Consider the following 18,648-nt stretch of genomic DNA (forward strand, 5'->3'; position numbering starts at 1 on the left):
TTCATCCAGCAATATAAATTCTGTCATCATTTATTTACCCTCTTGACATTTAAAACTTGAGAAATGTCTCGATGATTTTGAGTCCATACATTTGAAGTCAATGTGGCGCCAATTTTATTTGCTTATCAAAGTTCTTAAAAATATATTTTGTGTTTTGCAGAAGAAAGTCATGGTTTGACGTGACACGAGGGTCAATAAATGAAAGATTTTACATATTCGGGCCACCTTTAAACTGGCAAATCAGTCAAGGGGAAACACAAGTGACAGAGACAAACCCATTTTTATTTCAGAACAATTAATTGAAAAAACTTCTAGTGCTTTTGCCGTTACAGAAATTTGGGGTAGATTTTTGTTACAGTGAAGCAATTTCAACACGGTAGCTCAACAAACATGGTAAGAATTAGCAACAAATGCCCACGTGGATATAAAGCCACTTGAAGGTTGTAGTGTGCACAGATGTTAAAATACACATTTTAAAAGACTGTCAAGACCATAAAAGACTTTTTCACGGTTTTCAGTCCCTGCGGGAAGACCATCATTCCCTGCCTGCTGTTCCAGCGACTCGGTTGTAGAAGCAAACCACAAAGAGCGGGTCCCTCTCCTCCAAGCCGTTCAAAAAGCCATTTCTCTCCTCCTCGCTCCACGAATCAAACCACTGAGTCCACAGCCTTAACTGGCATTCGAAAATGTTGGGTGGCCGATCATTGACCTTGCAGAGAAAACACAAATACAGACAACGTTCATTAACATGCAAAGCATCCTTCGACAACGATGAATCGCAAACATGCGCAACATATCACCTGTAGTGTGTTCAGCTGGTCCAATAAACTACAGACCTTTCCAGGCACGGCCTTTGAGGTCAGATCTTCCAGAAAGCGTTGCCTTTGAGCGACATTCCACGCCAAAAACCAACTGAGCACACATCGCTGCTCCTGAAGCGTCACGTAAGACAGTGGCGCGGGGTCTTCTCTCGAGGCCGTGTTGAGGGATGTGCAGATCAGATCTTCCAGACGTTGGGGGACGATGCATCCCGGAGCAGAAGGAAAGTCTGTCATGGAGACTGGAGGAAGAGTTGGCCAACCCTGTGTGCTGGTGAAACTGGAGACCTGCGCTTCAGACAGAGCCTCCATTGATGGGTTCATCATGGATGGGTTCATCCTGGATGCTTGTGGTTGGTTCGAGCTTTGTAAAGCGTGATGGAACCAAGCCATTTCTAATAAGGAGGGGAAAACATGCATTTTAGTCGGCAAATCACCGCTGGCAGTAAAACTAGAACTATGTTGCATTTGTGTTATACGCGAATTGGGCGTTTTAGTGAGCAAGCAGCGTTCATGTTCAAACGGACATCGTTTCGTTTGTTTAACGGCATTTTAAATCATACAGTTTTCGTGTGTTTATTCCGTACACTTTCTGGTCACTTCCTTGTTGAAAATCATGCTGGGCTCGCTAGCGTTTAGCTGACCACAACACATCGAGCAACCTCTTCACTCGAGTCAATATATAAATAATCTGAATAAAATATTACCCTCGCCTCAGTCAGATCTGTCACCTTCCGTCGAAATAATGCATGTTTTGACTTTGAAATGTCGATAATCTGGTCGTAAATAGACCTCGACTGAGCAGAGAAGACGCTCGCTGTTTATAATCCTCTAGCATCTGCTCGGCTGAGACGTCACGTGACGAGGGAGGGGCTTGAATATATTATAAAGGCCATTAACGTAAGATAAAAGTCTACTTGTCTTTATACAAATCAGGTTGTAATCACTTTTTCTTGTTGTAGTCAATATTGTTTATAATTGTTAGTAGTTTTCTGTTTACCAAATGGAAACTTAAATTGATTTAAAAGATTAAAAGAAACAAACTGATTCTGGAAATGATGCTCTGATAACGCGATAATGGTTTATGCAAAGTGTACACATAGGAACCCGTGTTTTTGGACTGTTTTTTAAGTAAAATATCAAACAACTTTGATGTTTTCTCTCTGCCCCCACGCGAGTTGGTAAAAACGGAGGTCGGAGCCAGCTTCAGATGGGCGGGTCAGCCGCAAGTGGGTGGGACTTAAGCAGCAAGTGGGCTGTACAAACCTTGTAGCTTTGGTTCATGATCCACAGTTGGTGTAGTATCTTGGGATACTAACAAAAAGAAGACTCCGAGAAGGCCTTAATTCTCGATGGTCACTTTATTTAGGACCCATCACAGCTTCAAACATGCACACAAAAGCACACACTGCGCTTCTTCACAGCCTTTTTACAATGCGTAACTGCCACATACAACAGTTGGTGGCGGGATGTTCTGTGTTTTTGTATTTTGTACAAAAAAAATACAAGACTAACCCCTCACCCAACCAAAACCAAAACCCTGAAAGAGCAGCACAATCTGATAGTAGCACAACGTGTCGGAACAGCAGTGAATGATCATTTAAATAATTGTTTACTCAAATAGAAACTGCAGTGGTTTAGAGAAATTGTAGTTTCTGAAATTAAAATACAAGAATAGGCATAATTATTATGCCTATTTGATATCAATGTAATACATTTACGTTGCTGAGTGTTTATTTGTTGAACTATTTGTTGAACTTCCGGTAGACTAAAACGTGCTTTGCTCATAAAAAAACTTTTCGTTTCGTTTTATTGTGTATTCATTTGATGCATTTTGACAAGTTGTGATAAAACAAAACTTAAACTACGATGAAAATATCATTTCTAATAGTGTTTTCATTACTGTCTCTGCCTCCTGCCGTTCTCAATCACCGAGTGAAATCCAGCCTACTTGCGGCCTAAGCTCCTCCCACTTGCAGTTTGTGGCGTTAACTCCTCCCACCTGCAGTTCTCCGGGCTGTAGAGCCATCACTACTTTGCCCACTCCGCCTCTTCCGGAAGCACCGTTGGCGCGCTGACGTCAGTGACGAAGGCGTTGCGGTCTGCGCGAGCTACAGAACGAGCGAAGGGAACCAAGATGGCGGACCTCGAAGACGTTACGCTAGACGGCAGGCCGCTCCATTCGCTCCGGGTGGCGGATTTGAAAGCCGCGTTGGAAGAGAGAGGGCTTCCGAAAAGCGGACAGAAGAATGCTCTCATCAAGAGGCTGAAGGGGGTGAGTGGAAGCTGCGGGTTTCTCGGCCCCGAGGAGTCCGGAGACCGTGATTCGGAGAGGCCGAGAGTCGGTGGTCTTGCGCTAGCTGCTAGCGCGCACTAGCTAGGCTGCTCGAGCAGTTTGTAGTGTGTCATCATCATGTTCCCCGCAGATGCCCTTCTGTGTGTGTATGTGAGACGTGCAAAAGCACAGTGCATTTTCGCTGAATCTGCGATTTTGCGTGTATGTTTGGGAGGGGGCAGACGTCGCAGAGGGTTCGGGGCGATGCGCTTGTGTTTACAAGTCTCCGGGTGGCCGTGAACTGTGGGGTTTTTTAACTTGTCGGCGGGTTCGCGCTTTGTGTGCACAAGGTGTTATGGGGTGAGGGTTATTAAACGGGGATGCGCTCATTGTGTTTTTAAACAATATTAATGCATTGGGCGAAACGGTGGTCCTTGAGTGTCATCTGCTTTGCTGAAATAAACACTGAAGTCACGTCGCAGTTGCTTTGATTCCCGGTGTGTGTGTGTGTGTGTGTGTGTGTGTGTGTGTGTGTGTGTGTGTGTGTGTGGTGTGGGGGGGGGGTGATTGATGTTGTTGGCGCTGCTTCTGCTTTGAAGTTTAATATGAAGTTGCTGATATAAACAAACCCCAGTCTGTGTTTGCCATAGTTTTTACGGTGTTTTCGGTTGTATCGGTATCGACGGTATTTTTCGGTATATTCTATTCAAACCTATTTAAAATGCGTTCTTTCGTAGTCCCCTCGTCACCTCAGCAGTTGAGAATTTAACATTACTGTAATACCATTTGATCCATATAGTTACTACTTCCAGTGCTGTGTATCTTCTTATCAATACAAATTTCGAGCGGTTTATATTTGACAAATGTTTACTTGTGTCCTTTGCTACAAAGTGTGCTTGTGTATTTAATGCACTTAATGAAGTATGCATGCCTGACACACTCTGCATGTGCAACAGGCTCTCATGTTGGAGAACCTTCAGAAAACCTCTTCTCACCACATTGGCCTGCAGCCCAACTCCCGGGTGAGCGGACCAGCATTGCTTCAGATTTTCAACAAAAATGTTACTGTGTGTTATTTAAAGCTAGCTTCATGTACTGAAACAAGCTTACTATTTTGAAATATGTGTGCTTGTTTAGATTGGGGAGGAGATGAGCCAGAACAGTTTCATTAAACAGTACCTGGCGAAACAGCAAGAACTGCTCAGGCAGCGCTTGGAGAGAGAGGCGCGGGAAGCTGCTGAGAATGATGGTGAGTACAGGCATATTTGGGCGATTTGTGTTGTCATTTTTAAATGCCAAGTCTGAGTGTTCTAGCTGTCTTTGCAACTTTCTATGGATGGTTTTCTCTTCTTCATTTAACGTCTGAAACTGGAAATTTTACTGTATCTGCTTGTTTTTCAAGCTGAAGGTTTAATAATATTGTTAGGACTACAATGTACAAATATGTCACAATATGCTAGCTTTGGTGTAAGGTTCAGTGCAAAAAGGATACGCTGATTTGGTTAGCCAGTAAACATGGCGCTGAGCAATTTATTAGAACAGGTAATAGTTGATTTTAAGATAAAAATCTAAGTATTCTCATACGTAGCACCTAAACTCTGGAATAGCCTTCCCGATACTATTCGAGGGTCAGACACTCTCCCAATTTAAATCTAGATTAAAGACACATCTTTTCAGCCAAGCATTCACTTAATGCAAAATATGCTAAATAAACCACCGGGAGGATGCATTTATTAGATATTATTTACTAGAACAGTCTTGCTTGTTCTACAAACACCATGCACTGTGCTGTGTTTTACCTTTTTAGTGTTTTTCTTATTTTCTCCTGTAAAGCTGCTTTGGAACAATGCACATTGTGATAAGCGCTATATAAAAATGAATTGAATTAAGTCTGGAATCAGTTTATTGAATATGGAGTAGTTACAATAATAACATGGTCTTCAAAAGCGAACTTTTAAGTCTTCCTACTAATTACAGGTTTTCTCATAAATGCATTACAATTTCCTTGTATATTTATTTTAGTAAAATAAAATAAACATGTATATTTCAGGTTACGCTGATTCTGTATAGCCTTAATGTTTCATTACTTTTCTAAAGACAGGTCTGCAAGGGTCTGTGTCATTGGTTAATTATTGATTTAGCCTTTTTAAACTTTTTATCTTATTTAGGAACAGATCAAGAAGACCACACAGAAGCCAATGACAGCAAGGTCTGCCCTGCCCCTGCCCAGGTTAGAAACATTTCACCCTTGCCTCCCTTGGTTTTTGTTCGTTTGTAGGGATTTACTGTGCTTGGAAAATACATGTTTTGTTTGCACATATGCATAAGGTGACAAAATGTAAATTTAGATTATAATTTAATGTAATTGGCATCTTGTTTCTCTGCCAGGATGACCAACACAAACCCACAGCAAGTGAGGGTGATGATCACAGAGAGAAAGAACAGCCATCACCCTCCGTACCTGCTCAGCCTGGGGCGATAGCTTCTTTGTCAGTTCGGGTTGTTGGTGAAAGAGGGCCGACCTCAAGCCGTGCACCGGCTGACAGTGATGATGACAGCGAGGGAGGGGATGACAATGACAACGAGAAGGAAGAGTGCAAAATGAATGCTCAGCGAAGTGTGCCAAAAAGCCAGCCGGTGAGGGAAAGATCTGGTGGCTCACAGCAACAGCAGCATCCACCCCCCCAACACATACCCTTGTTATCACAGCAGCTGAGACAGCCCACTCCGCCCCCGTCCCCTCCACCTGAACTCTCATTCCCACTCCCAGACACCCCCAAACAGAGCCCCCCAAGTCCAGGAGAGCTCCCGTCTAGACAGCGCATGTCTAGCTCTTCCAGCTCCGGCAGTACGAGTAGTGACAGTCGTAGCAGTAGCCCCGAACCAGCAGGCGATTCCTCAGAACGCAGACCAGGTCCTCTGACCTTACTGGCGCGAAAGATGGAGTCTGAAGGAGCTTTCTCTGGAGCTGGAAAGCATGAAAGACAGGCCGTACCTGCAGGACGAGGCCACAAAGAGGGAGTCGTGTCTGCAATTACTCACACAGCCAATGCAGCATCAGTTCTGTCATACCCCAGTTCGGTGATCTCCAACCAGGGAGTTAGTGTTGTCAGGACAGCGGTGATAGAAGAGAGCGATGCCATGAAGCAGGATGGGGAAGGCCATCTTTTGTGGGAGCAGGAAAAGCGGGAAAGACAAAAAGAACAAGAGAGGCTGAAAGCTCTTGAAAAGGAGAGAGAGGAAAAGGAGAAGGCATTGGAGCAAGAAAGGCAGGAACGAGAAGAAGCTCTAAAACGGGAGAGGGAAGAGAGAGAGAGGGCTTTACAACGAGAACGGGAAGAGAAGGCGAAGGCGTTGGAACTAGAGCGAGAACGAGCGCTGGAAAGGGAGCGAGCGTTGGAGAGAGAAAGGCTGGAAAGAGAGCAGGCTCTGGAAAGGGAGAGGATTGAAAAAGAACAGGCTCTGGAGCGAGAGAGGGTAGAAAGAGAAAAGGCCATGGAAAGGGAGAGACTGGAGAGAGAGAGGGTAGAAAGAGAAAAGGCCATGGAAAGGGAGAGACTGGAGAGAGAGAGGGTAGAAAGAGAAAAGGCTCTAGAAATGGAGAAACTGGAGAGAGAGAGGATGGAGAGAGAGAGACTGGAGTGCGAGAGGGTAGAAAGAGAAAAAGCTCTAGAAATGGAGAGACTGGAGAGAGAGAGGATAGAAAGAGAAAAGGCTCTAGAAATGGAGAGACTGGAGAGAGAGAGATTAGAAAGAGAGAGACTGGAGCGAGAGAGGATAGAAAGAGAAAAGGCTCTAGAAAGGGAGAGACTGGAGAGAGAGAGGTTAGAAAGGGAGCGAGCTCTAGAAAAAGAGAGGCTGGACCGAGAAAGGTTGGAGAGAGAGAGGATAGAAAAAGAGCAAGCTCTGGAAAGAGAGAGACTGGAGAGAGAGATGATTGAGAAAGAGCAAGCTCTGGAAAGAGAGAGGATCGAAAAAGAACAAGCTTTGGAGAAGGAAAGACTTGAAAGAGAAGCCGCTTTGGAGCGAGAGAGACAAGAAATGGAGAAGGAACGCAAGAGACAGGAGAAGCAAGAGAGAGAGATGGCCTTAGAACGAGAAAGACTTGAGAAGGAGAAAGCAGCTTTGGAACAAGAGCGGTTGCAGAGAGAGCAAGCTCTCGAGCGTGAGAAGGAGGCTCAAAAGAAAGCAAAGGAGGAGAAAGAGCGAGCCTTGGAAAAAGAGAGAGAGGAGAGGGCTTTACAAGAGGAGAAACAGAGAGCATCGGCGGAGAAGGAAATAAGAGCGCGGGAAGAAAAGGAAAAGGCTTTGAAACAAGAACGAGAGGAGGAACGAGAGAAAGAAAGAGAAAGTCGTCTTCCTCCGTTGAAGCGTGGTCGTGATATCGGTGGTTTCTCTCGTTCAGTGGCCCATCCTGAGAGTCAGTCGGAGAAGCCTGAGGATAGTGAAGATGCTCGATCTACAGAGCCTGTCCCACAAGAGTCACCCACACCTGCGACACCATTATCCTCTCAATTGTCCTCTAAGAAGTCTCGCTTTCTCAGAGATGCTCCTACGACTCCTCTCCCATCCTCTCCAGCTTCTGTGTTAAAGAGACCTCGGTCCTTCTCAGACAAACCCGTGCCACAAGCCCCTGTAATTCCGTTAGCAGCTATACCTGGAGATGCAGTGCAAGATGATGCCGATCAGGCTTCTCAAACACCACTACAGACTGTGAGGCAGAAGGTCCTTGTTTCAGCTCCCCGTGGGTTAGAGAGCAAGACCCCAGATCATTCAGAGGATGCTCAGAAACACGAGGAAGAGAAGATGGTGGTGTCAGAGGCACCCAAAGGGCTGCAGGACAGTGAAACAAGCGAAGACACTAAACGCGAGACGCCCGGGAGAGTTGAGGATGAAGGGAAATCTCCATCGCCTCCACCAGGAGAGAAGAAAAGAGGAAGGGAAAGAGAAAAGAAAGAGATGGAGAAAAGAGAAAGAAAATCGTCGTCGTCCAGCGATAGTTCCTCATCTGACTCGGATTCTGGGTCTTCATCCTCCTCGCGTTCCTCTAGTTCATCATCATCCTCGCAGGAGAAAACCCGTACTAGTTCAGCTGATAGGAAGGTGAGTGGTTCCTCATTTTTCTCACTTGCTCACAGAGATGCTACAGAGATTTCACAATTAAAATGCTATTGAGAAATAGCTCCACCTTTATTAACAGCATTATGTCATGGCTCTGAAGGCATTAGTGTGCTAGCATTGAGTTGCACGATCTTATTAATCTCAGTTGCTTCAACACTTTGCTCAAATATAAAAATCCATGCAAGGAGTATTGTCATTGGTTCTTGCGTGACTAGTTTCCAGTACTCTAGTGAGTAAATTGCGACGATTTTGGTGAACTATTGAATCGTTTTACACATGACTCCATTTGTTAACCTTTGTTTCATTTTCCCACTTTTACTTTCCTCTGAATGCAAGTCTTCAAGTCTTACTTCAATTTTAAGTTTTAAATATAGTTTATAATTCACTCATTCCCAGCTTGAATGTGTTTTATTCTTAAACTACATCACGAGCACTCAAAAACAAAATCAGATCTTCACATGTTATTTCCTATTGTCCATAGTCGAAGGAAATCCAGAAAGAGTCGTCTCGGCACATGGATGAAGTTATCCAATCTGAAGCTGTGATTGAAAAGCCACCCACAGCCCAGCGCAAAAAACGAGTCTTCACAGAGCAGGAGGAGAAATATGTCAGCAATGTAGATGTCGTTCAGACTAAGGTCAGTATTCAAATAACTCATTCCACAAAAATTAATTTAGTTCAGAGCAGGGGTGTAGCCAGAACTTTTTTTTAGAGGTGGCCAGGTAAGACCCAGTGATTTTATTAGGGTGACCAAAAATTCCTTACATACAGAAATTCTTTAACTTCTACTGTAATTTACACCAATTCTTCATTACACATAGTTTGCTGGTCAAAAACATACACAAAGAATGTAAAGTAAACGATTTATTTGAAATGCTTTCATGTGCTAACATTATTTTAAAATAATTTGCTAGCTTTCATTTGCAGTAAGTTAGCATTTTTTATAGAAAATATACATTGCTGTACCCCAACTTAAACTTTTGCGAAAATGTAATGAATGAAATCCAGTTAAACAAGACTGATTTTACTGACCTGATCCTTCTGCTCACGATGAACTTCCATGGTACACAGACAGTACACTGTCACGAAGCGGTTAGCAGCTGTTCAGCTGTAGCGCTCGGACTGTTTGCGTTAGTGTGTCAGCGTATGACATCATATTAACGCGAGAGTAATGTTCTCGCGTTACTTTCAGTGCATACGCACTCTGTAAACTCCGACACACATCTTAAAACTGCTTCGCACAACAGAGGTGGCCAGATAGGTGGCCATCCATCATTCAGGGGTAGCCGTGGCCACCCATGGCCACCATGTAGCTACGCCCCTGGTTCAGAGACCAGATTCAGTCTTGTACCCGACTAAATTTAAGTTAAGAACACTCTTGACACGGTCTGTTTCTGTGCAAACAGCTTACTGGACAAACAAGTCTGTATTTATGTGCTGCACTTTCCCTTTAACATCAGAGACCCTGCCTTGAGCCACAGGATGAGAAGGAAACAGGAGGAAGAAAGGAACATATTGGGGAAGATGATATTATGGAATACACTACAAGGTCTGTCTTAGACAACTGTTTTATTACTGCTGCAATGCATCAGAAACGGGTGATCAGGATTTGCTTTATTTTTGTGTTGAGGCAACTATAATGATAGAGATCTCTGAGCATTGAAAGACAAAATACATTGATGTTAGGTATGCATTGTGTATTGTGACCATGAACACTTTGACAACATTGGGTGCGTTTACATGTCTTACTCCGGTTATGCTTAATAAGCTGATAACAAGTAAGGCCATGTAAAGCGTAAAACCTTTTTCTTTTCTCGGGGAAAGCTCGTAAACGGCGTAAGCAAAACCCGCTCGGCAGAGGTAGTTTTTTGCCCATTACTGCCATTTCGGGCTGCATGTAAACGCCTTTACCGGTTTTCTCTCGGTTTTGTTTATGCGCGCATGTCTGACAGCGCAATAGTAAAAGTCCCAAACAGAAGTAATGGTAAAACAACGCATAAAAGAATCTTGAATCATGCAGTTGAATGAAATGAAGAACTATTGTTGCATATGCAGGTACTGCGGACATGAGAAGAGCCGGCAAGGCTCAAACTTCCATGTAAACACGTGAAAACAGGTTTCTTTTAAGCGGATTTTTGATAGATATCCGTTTATTAATATAAACGCACTCATTTTGACTCATGATTAAACTCCAATAACCATTGTAGGAGTGATGTCCAGTAATAATCAACTAATTTGCTTACTTTTGTATAAAAGCCTGTATAAATCAATGCATACATTGTCAGAAAGCAAATGTCAGTGCTTTTATTAACTAAAGTAATGGTTATAATAAGTCATTATGGTTCTTATAATTTACGAGTTTTACTTTTTAAGTTTACTTGAAATAAAATGTCCCACTTCACACATGAAACAAAAATGAATACATACTGATATCTAATCCACACATTTTTGTTGGTGGAGCAAGTTCTTATAACTTAGAAATGTAGAAATGTTTTTAAATCTCTTACATCTGGTTTAAAAAGTGACCTCATGTAAAGAAACGCTATTAAATAGCCTAAAATGCGTTTATTCAAGTGAAGTGCAACCACACAAACAACAATATTTAAGTATACGCATGCCAGATTTGAGAGAAACGTCAAGTGTTGTTGAGCTCGCCCGTGTGAATTGCGGACAGGCAATCAGCGCGGCTCCCTCTCGGCCGGTGTTAATGGGGTCCTGCTGCGGTGAGTCTCGCGCACCTCTCTTTCTCTCATCTAAACATGGCTGTACTGCGCGTTATTTGAGCAATAACACCGGGCACAAGGTGGCCCGTTAGCGTTGGGCGAGCGGCGGTAAACGATTTCGCCAAATTCCGTCGTTTCTAGTGATTATAGAGGTGCGTGATCATCTCATTGTGCGTTATGCTGCTCGACGCGGGTGAGGGAGGAGGAGGAGAGAGATGCTGCGCTCCTTTACTCGCATCCCACAATGCGGCGTAGCGCTTTTCTCTTCTTGCTCCGTTTGATAATTATATCTCGATATCGGCACGTAAATGGATTAAAATCGGAAGTATTTTCGCTCGCGTTGTCGGCCGCTTGAACGATGAAAGTGACGCCTCACCACGCGCGCGTCTCTCAACTCGGCGGGATGAGCGGGTCATTTAGTGCGCGTGTAGCCCGGAGCTTAATTCTGGAGGTCAATGTGAAACTGCAGTCGCAAGGTTATAGATATTGTATAAATATGCTGTTTTTATTTCTAGAAATGCTTAAGCATGTGTTTTGTTCGGGATGTTACGTGTAAATAGGCCTACGCTTGTTTCGGGTTATTTATAGAAGCAATTGACATCTGTTCTGGTGGCGGCGTTTATTATGGGTTTATCAAAGCTATTGACACAAACCACTTCAACGTCTTTTTTTTTTTTTTTTTTTTCACTTTATCCACAAATCTGACCAGATAATTTTTGATCCTGTATGATTTATATGCACGTTGCTTATTGCAACAGCCACTAGTGCTGTACCGGCTGTTACCGTTGCTGAATCATTGACCGTTCTTTTGTCCCCTCTTCGTCTCTTCTGTTTCTCATCAGTGAGGTGAAGGAGACAGTCATGGCCGAGCCTGAGAAGCTACCAGAGAGCAGTGAGGAGGTAAGAGTGCATTATAGGGCTGGGCTGATAACTGGACTATAGGCCACGTCCACACAAAGAGGCAAACACCAGAAGAGTTTTCGCCCTTTTTGTTTCTTAAAATATTAACGAAAGAATTACATTACAGACCACTTTAGATTGTAACTTGAAGCCCTTTCTCGCACATGCAGGCAAAACACTTTGAGGTTTATTCCTAGTCCTCCATGCCTGTTAGAGCATAAGTAAACGTCTTTACGTGCATGCAGTTAAAAACAAGTTAGTTGGGTTGCCCTCTTTGTGGTCGTAGTAGCTGTTGTATGAACATTGTGCTGAAACTGTCTTAGAGACAAGCAGCAGCGAGCACTATCTCACTGTGGCTGATGTTTAAAACCCCCTTGATTGCTTTGTTGTAAAGGTGCTCATGCCTCTTCCATTGCCCTTATTGGTACCTGCATACAACTACTACTACAGCACCTGTTCCACTGTCCCCAAGCACCGTGGCTATACCAGATATGCTCTTGAATCTGCTCTGCAGTGGAACACATCAGGCCTCATTACCACAATGGAGTTGGCTAGGAGCACCTGTTGATTGGACTGATAATGAGAGGCTGGGTAATGTGGGAGTGTCACTGAAGATGACACGCGAGCCTGTGAATGTGTGGCTCAGGGAATGCGTTTTGGAGACTGCAGAAGATGCCGCTACTTCAGGACTGTTCATGCTGACAGTTTTGTTTTTAATGGAGCATTCAGTGGAGTATTTCAGGGATCGTTCCTGTTGCTCGTTACATTATGGGACTTTTGTACGGCTGCATTATCTGCATCTTCAATAATATTACGATGGATGTTTTTGCTCACTGATACCAAAAATATTGGACACTGTTGCCATTATATCTGGACTTGCACAATTCAAAAATGTTCACGGATTATTGCAGTGAAACGTAACTGTTGGTTTTGACTGACGCCTGAGGGATATGATTTTTCATCTGTTTGCCTGTGCTAAAGTCACTGCTGTACAGACAACCTCAGCAGAACATCACCGGGATCAGCATGCAGAATCTCCCTTTTAACACGAACATGTTTGCAAGTAAAGCACGGTGAAGTGTTTCAGGGGATGTGGAATATTTTTCAGCAGTTTGTCGAAAGACTCTTCCCACTTGCCGTTAAGATGGACATTTACAGAAGTGACACACTCAAACGTCACCCACACTTCTGCCAACCCGCTGTCAGATATTTGCCCAAACTTCCCAGCCTTCTTTCATTGGACTCTTGTTGCCTAGATACAGTAGATGCAGACGTGCGATTGGGCCATTCCCAACCCAGTGAAGAACATGTGTCAATGGTACCGGGAAACAAGTAGTCACTCTCCATTTTCTACTTTACAAGTTTTACCTAGACAATGCAAATGTTTAGCCGAAACTCCTTGGTAGCTCTCAAATGGAGCTATTGACTACGTAACAAAGTGTAGATTTTTATCCATAAGGCCACTGCAGTTCAGAGTAAAGTCTAATGTTCCTCAATGTTATTTTTCCACTGTGTAATTTCTGAGTTTTCTGCCTCAATGGATACCTAAACCAGAGGAGAGCCTCAGTTTGATAAATGCTAGTCATTAAACTGAAGTATGGCCTTTAACGTTTATATTAGTGTAGGCGAGGACAGACTGCATCTTTAGTGGAAATTAACTGTAACTGGGATTTTTATTGGGTATTTAATTCAGTGAAATCTGTCTTAAATTGTCACATTGTCTTAATGCACATTAGAATTGTGCAAAATATGTCTCGTCGTTCAGTTCCGATTTGTACACTAAAGAGGCGGTCTGTCCTTGTAGATGTTCATTTTTTATAGCCTAACTATTTGTTGATGGCGCTCTACCATTTGGTCTCTATCTCTACCTGTTATCAAGTTTTTTTTCTCCCTCATACTTTGTCCCTTATCATTGTTTTTTTGGTGTATTTAACCTTTTCTCCTTGCCTTGGGTTTGTTTATCTTTCAGAGCACCACGCCAAAGACCTTCTCTGCCCGGAAAATCTCACTCAGCAGTGAGTATCTAAACGCTTTCTATTGTGTGGTTAATACAGTATATGCAGGCGGGACGATGACGTGCTTCCGCTAAAATTGCTGCCAGCTAGGTCACGTCCGCTCTCATAGCACTAAGGGGATTTTCACCAAGTGATAACGAGGTGTTTATTAAGAAAACGTTCAAATTTTGGCAAACCGACAGCACTACGGCTGAGCATTGTTAAAGTCCCCGTTAACGTAAATTGGGGTCGTTTTTACTTCCGTATTTTGACGCATTTCCGAGTGAAATGGAATTTCTAATGAGGAAAAATAGTGGACGTGGCTTTCGTCTTTCTCTGCGATTTTTCGTTGCATTTTGAAATGGGACTGCAGTTGAAGGGGAGGAGTTAAGGGATGCTCCGCCCAAGCTGTCTAACTTACGTCATTTAAGTTGGATGGTCATTACATTCTTTTTAAAAAGAGAATGACCCTCATTGATAAAATATTTACATTAAACGCTGCAATATTTCATGAAAAAATAGGCATTGTCATTTTTTATTTCACTGGGACTTTAAGGGGCGGTTTCCCAGACAGGGATTAGTTTAAACCAGGACTAGGCCTTAGTTTAATTAGCTAATTTAAGCAGTTTTGGCAAACATTACTTCCTAAAACATTACTTGTGTGCTTTTTGAGACAAGGCAAAGGCACTGATGTATTTTAAGATATGTCGGTGCAAGTTGTTTTCAGTTTGGACAGCTCTTAGATTTATTTTAGTCTAGGACTAGTCTAATCCCTGACTGGGAAACCACCCCTAAGTGCCTCTGTGATCATGCCTCTAGTACGTGCAAAAGTTCACTTTGCTTTTTTTATATTTGTTGATGTACCATGAAATGGATAGCCTGAAGTGCGTCTCCTTTTTGGTTCTCGACGTATGGTGAAGTGTTTGAATAATTAAACTTGTTGATCATAATCCTATGTGCATACTGAAGCGAAACGCCATTGCTCCCTATGGCGGCGGATGTAACAGAGCTGGCAGAGATTTTAGCGGAAGGACGTCATCACTCAGTGTGCAAATACCCAATTGGAGGGATTTTTCACTATATATGATTTATGTCGTTTTCTACCACACACACCTAGTAGCAAACAATGTTGATGAGCTGTCATTTTCTGTCAACAGGCAGCAAACCGTCTCCGGGAGTGGTGAATTCGGAAGGAGAAACTGAGGGCACAAGCGGGGCTGCTGCTGGCAGGAAGAGGAGATGGGGCTCAAGTACAGCTGTCACTGCCAAGAAACCCTCCATCAGCATCACCACAGACTCTCTAAAGGTCAGAAAACTATGACGGTTTACAATTAGTTCAAAAGGAGTGTTGGTTAAAACATTTAAGTGGTTATATTCCAAAAAAAAACGTTTCTTGTCCCTCCTTTCTGCTCTTCTCTGATTAAATGCATTCTTGACCCGTGCAGTCTTTAATTCCTGACATCAAGCCTAGCTTGGGCCAGGAGTCCGTTCTAGATCTGCATCCAGAAGAGGTGCCTCTTTCTGGGGACGAGGAAGGCGGGGAGAGAGGTGACCAAGACCTGAAAATCAGACGAACTGTGACACAGGTATGTCAAGTTTATTTCTTCACGTTGTAAAACAAACGATAAATGCATACGGTAGAAATGTATAATCATGAGAAAAACATGATTTCTTCTACTAGGCAATCAAGTTACACATTAAAAGCAAATGTGTAAACTTGCATAGATTGATTGCATGTTGGAGTAACCTTTGGGGATCCCAAATACAGGTCGTGCCCTCTGACACACAAGAGAATGGACAGAAGGAATCCAAAAGGGATGATCGTGGAGATGAGGAGGAAAGAAACGACAGACAGGATAGACTTAGCCAGGAGGAGAAAATAAAAGACTCCGTTCAGATTTCCATGGACGCAGAGAACTCTTCCCCTGGCCATGATGTGGACGTGAAGACGGGTGAGAATTTCATCGTAAGTGTGAAATTATTGAAAGTATCTGGCATTTTGGTCTCATCCCTTTCTTTGTTTTTCCTCTTGTAGTGACTCACAGTGACACATTGATCAGGCGTTCCATTAGCCAGCAGAAGTCTGGAGTAAGCATCACCATTGATGACCCAGTCCGCACATCCAAGCAACCGTCTCCTCCTCGTAGCAAGCTGTCTAACATCATCCATATCTGCAACCTGGTAGGCTTCATTTTACACGTCTTCTCTCCACTGTAGAACAGTACATTGGAAGTTATCGTAAGCTTAAAGTTTTGTGATGTGTCATAAGGTGAGACCGTTTACGCTGGGCCAGCTGAAAGAGCTGCTGAACCGCACTGGTGCTGTAGTCGAGGACGGTTTCTGGATCGACAAGATTAAATCTCATTGCTACGTCACAGTAAGTCTCTTCTTTTTCCTTGTATCTTTCTATTTTTGTCTTTGTGGATGTGGGAATAGTCTTCGTACCTGTTTTCTTGCTGCAGTTGAGAACAATTTGATTCTGTTTGCTCTAAACCTCTCCTCACCTTTCTTTGCATCTCTCAGTACTCCAGCACAGAAGAGGCAATGGCCACACGGACGGCACTACATGGGGTTAAATGGCCCCAGAGTAATCCAAAGTTCCTCAGTGTTGACTTCTGCAATCAGGAGGAAGTAAGGATTTCATTTGACCAATTGATGTGATACAAAAAAATGTGTTTTTGGTTATTTTTCTGTGTTGTAACGGATATTTCCTTGTACCGCTCTTCAGTTGGACTTCCATAGGGGTCTAGGTCCGGCGGGAGAAAAGCCACCGGAGGAGACCCAAAGGGTAGCAGCTGCCGGGCCTGGCCGTACGGTTCCCCCACCTCTCCTTCCAGAGCGTGACCAGTGGGCTGAACGAGAGAGGGAGATGGAAAGGCGGGAACGTGCGCGTGCAGATAGGGAATGGGACCGAGATAAAGTGAGAGACTTGAGCAAACCCGGAGAAGAACGGGAGGCTGGGGCCAGACGATCGCGATCTAGGGAGCGCGAGAGAAGGCGTAAGGAGAGAGGGAAGAGCAAAGAGAGAAAGGCGGACAAGAAGGGTGAGGAAGAAATGACATAAAATGTCCTTCATTTCTTTTTGCATATTAGCCACGTTCATTTGTATCATTCTTTGCACGCGTTTCAGAAAAAGGTCCCGAGGAGCCACCTGCTAAACTGCTGGATGACCTGTTCTGCAAAACCAAAGCAGCCCCCTGCATATACTGGCTCCCCCTCACTGAAGAACAGGTATGTTTCTTTGTGTCTTACAGTCATTTTAGCCAACATTACTGTTGCTTAAGGGGCGATTCACATTTCGCGTCTAAAACCGCACGGAAAAAAAGAGTGCGTTGCGACCGCGTCACCCCCTATTTGCGCGCCTGCCGCGTGTCTACATTTAAAATAACAAATATGCGTGCGGAAAAGACGCAAAATGTGAATTGGGCACATAGATTTTGTAGAGAGAAGTTGTTCTATTTTGATGAGCATGCTCTCATTGCAGGCAGCACAGAAGGCAGAGGCTCGTGCCGAGCGCATGAGGGAAAGAGAGAAGAGGAGAAAGGAGATGGAGGAGGAAGAGGTTAAAAAGCGCGAAGAGGAGCGCAGGGAGAGAATGAAGGCCAGCGGTGCCGCCGGAGGAGACGGCGAGAGAGACCGTGACAGAGGTCGAGAGAGGGATCGGGAGGGGGATAAGCGAAAGGAAGGATATCGCAGGCCTGGCGGAAACAGCGCAAGCGGGAGCAGAAGGTCACGAAGCCGCAGTGACCCTCCACCCAGAGATCGACGGCGCTAAGGAAAATCTGGAACTGTCCAGTTTGTAACCCCAGTTCCTGGACGTGCTGTAACAGCTCTATGCCTACCTGAGGACCAACTCAGACTCTACACAAACACACACACTGCATAAAGACACACACGTGCACACGCTCATTGGGACCACGGTGGTGCTGTGTCTCCATGTAGACTCTTGTCTTGTCTGGGCTGTAAGACTCCCAGTGTTCATTTCCCTTTCTCAGTGTTAATGGACTTCTGGTATACGTGGACAGCTGATGGAGTGCTGTCCTCGAGCCCTAGCCTCCGCCCTCTTCTCACGTTTTTAGGTAGTGTTTTTTTCTTGAGGTTTGGTGAAGTCCTCTTTCTCCTTCAGTGTAGTGTTCACACGGATGGACGAGCGAAGCTGCCTTCTGCGAGATGTTGATCTGAAAGCTTTGGTGTGACTTTTGTCCAGACTTCGTGTGTTTTATTTCCCTTCCCATTAAATTTGTCTCGTTTTATCATGTCCGCCTTTTACCGACCTTTTGCTGTTACCCACGTTGTCATGGAGAATGGGATGCGTATTTAACCTTTCACATTTGGTTTTAAAAAGCTTTTTTTATCGTTTAAGCGTAAAAGCTGACCTTTGTTTTCTTTATTTTTTGTTTACTCCTGTAAGTGCTGAATGTACAAATAATAAAAAGGTTACATCTAAGATCTGAAAACAAGGCTCGTTTATTGGTTGTGTTAGTTGCAGGGTTACGTCGATCGACCTTACCTGCTTGTATGAGAATGTATTGTATTTTGTATCTTGTGTTTTTACATAATAACATTTCTGTGTGCATCTCGATATATTTTAAGATATGTCAGTGCAAGTTGTTTTGATCAAGACGCATTTAAATTAGTCTGGGATTAGGCCTAAACCCTGTCCGGGAAACCGCCCCTTAATGGTGTTTTTCTGGCAATATACCATCTCTCAATTCTAAAGTGCTTTATTACTCTGACAAATATTTGTTTAAACAAGGCACTGCAGGACGTGTATTTGGTATTTTTACGTTTACACAAACTGTATGCTGTGGATTAAG

General features: G+C 43.7%; 2 protein-coding genes across 4 annotated transcripts; one reads left to right on the forward strand and one right to left on the reverse strand.

Annotated features, from left to right (window-relative positions):
- Positions 1 to 261: 261 nt before the first annotated feature.
- lg5h14orf119 (linkage group 5 C14orf119 homolog) lies at positions 262 to 1,673 on the reverse strand. Of its 3 annotated transcripts, none has more exons than XM_057333758.1 (3): positions 1,532 to 1,673; positions 801 to 1,213; positions 262 to 709 (listed from the first exon to the last, which is right to left on the reverse strand). In XM_057333758.1, exons 2-3 carry the CDS (start codon positions 1,209 to 1,211, stop codon positions 536 to 538), a joined length of 585 nt encoding a protein of 194 aa, XP_057189741.1. In that variant the 5' UTR covers positions 1,212 to 1,213; positions 1,532 to 1,673; the 3' UTR covers positions 262 to 535. The 3 variants fall into 3 exon arrangements, with proteins under 3 accessions (XP_057189741.1, XP_057189742.1, XP_057189740.1); XM_057333759.1 differs by having other exon boundaries at positions 837 to 1,213; positions 1,526 to 1,673; XM_057333757.1 differs by having other exon boundaries at positions 1,526 to 1,672.
- Positions 1,674 to 2,913: 1,240 nt separating this feature from the next.
- On the forward strand, positions 2,914 to 18,288 carry acin1a (apoptotic chromatin condensation inducer 1a). Its single transcript, XM_057333595.1, has 18 exons — positions 2,914 to 3,093; positions 4,050 to 4,115; positions 4,231 to 4,342; positions 5,262 to 5,323; positions 5,482 to 8,196; positions 8,696 to 8,851; positions 9,675 to 9,763; positions 11,780 to 11,837; positions 13,807 to 13,852; positions 14,989 to 15,137; positions 15,277 to 15,417; positions 15,600 to 15,783; positions 15,867 to 16,012; positions 16,101 to 16,208; positions 16,355 to 16,462; positions 16,560 to 16,875; positions 16,962 to 17,062; positions 17,316 to 18,288. The coding sequence occupies exons 1-18, from the start codon at positions 2,956 to 2,958 to the stop codon at positions 17,604 to 17,606; spliced, it is 4,986 nt and encodes a 1,661-aa protein (XP_057189578.1). The 5' UTR covers positions 2,914 to 2,955; the 3' UTR covers positions 17,607 to 18,288.
- The last annotated feature ends 360 nt before the right edge of the window (positions 18,289 to 18,648 follow it).

Source organism: Triplophysa rosa, linkage group LG5 (genome assembly GCF_024868665.1).
Source record: "Triplophysa rosa linkage group LG5, Trosa_1v2, whole genome shotgun sequence".
Lineage (NCBI taxonomy): Eukaryota > Metazoa > Chordata > Actinopteri > Cypriniformes > Nemacheilidae > Triplophysa > Triplophysa rosa.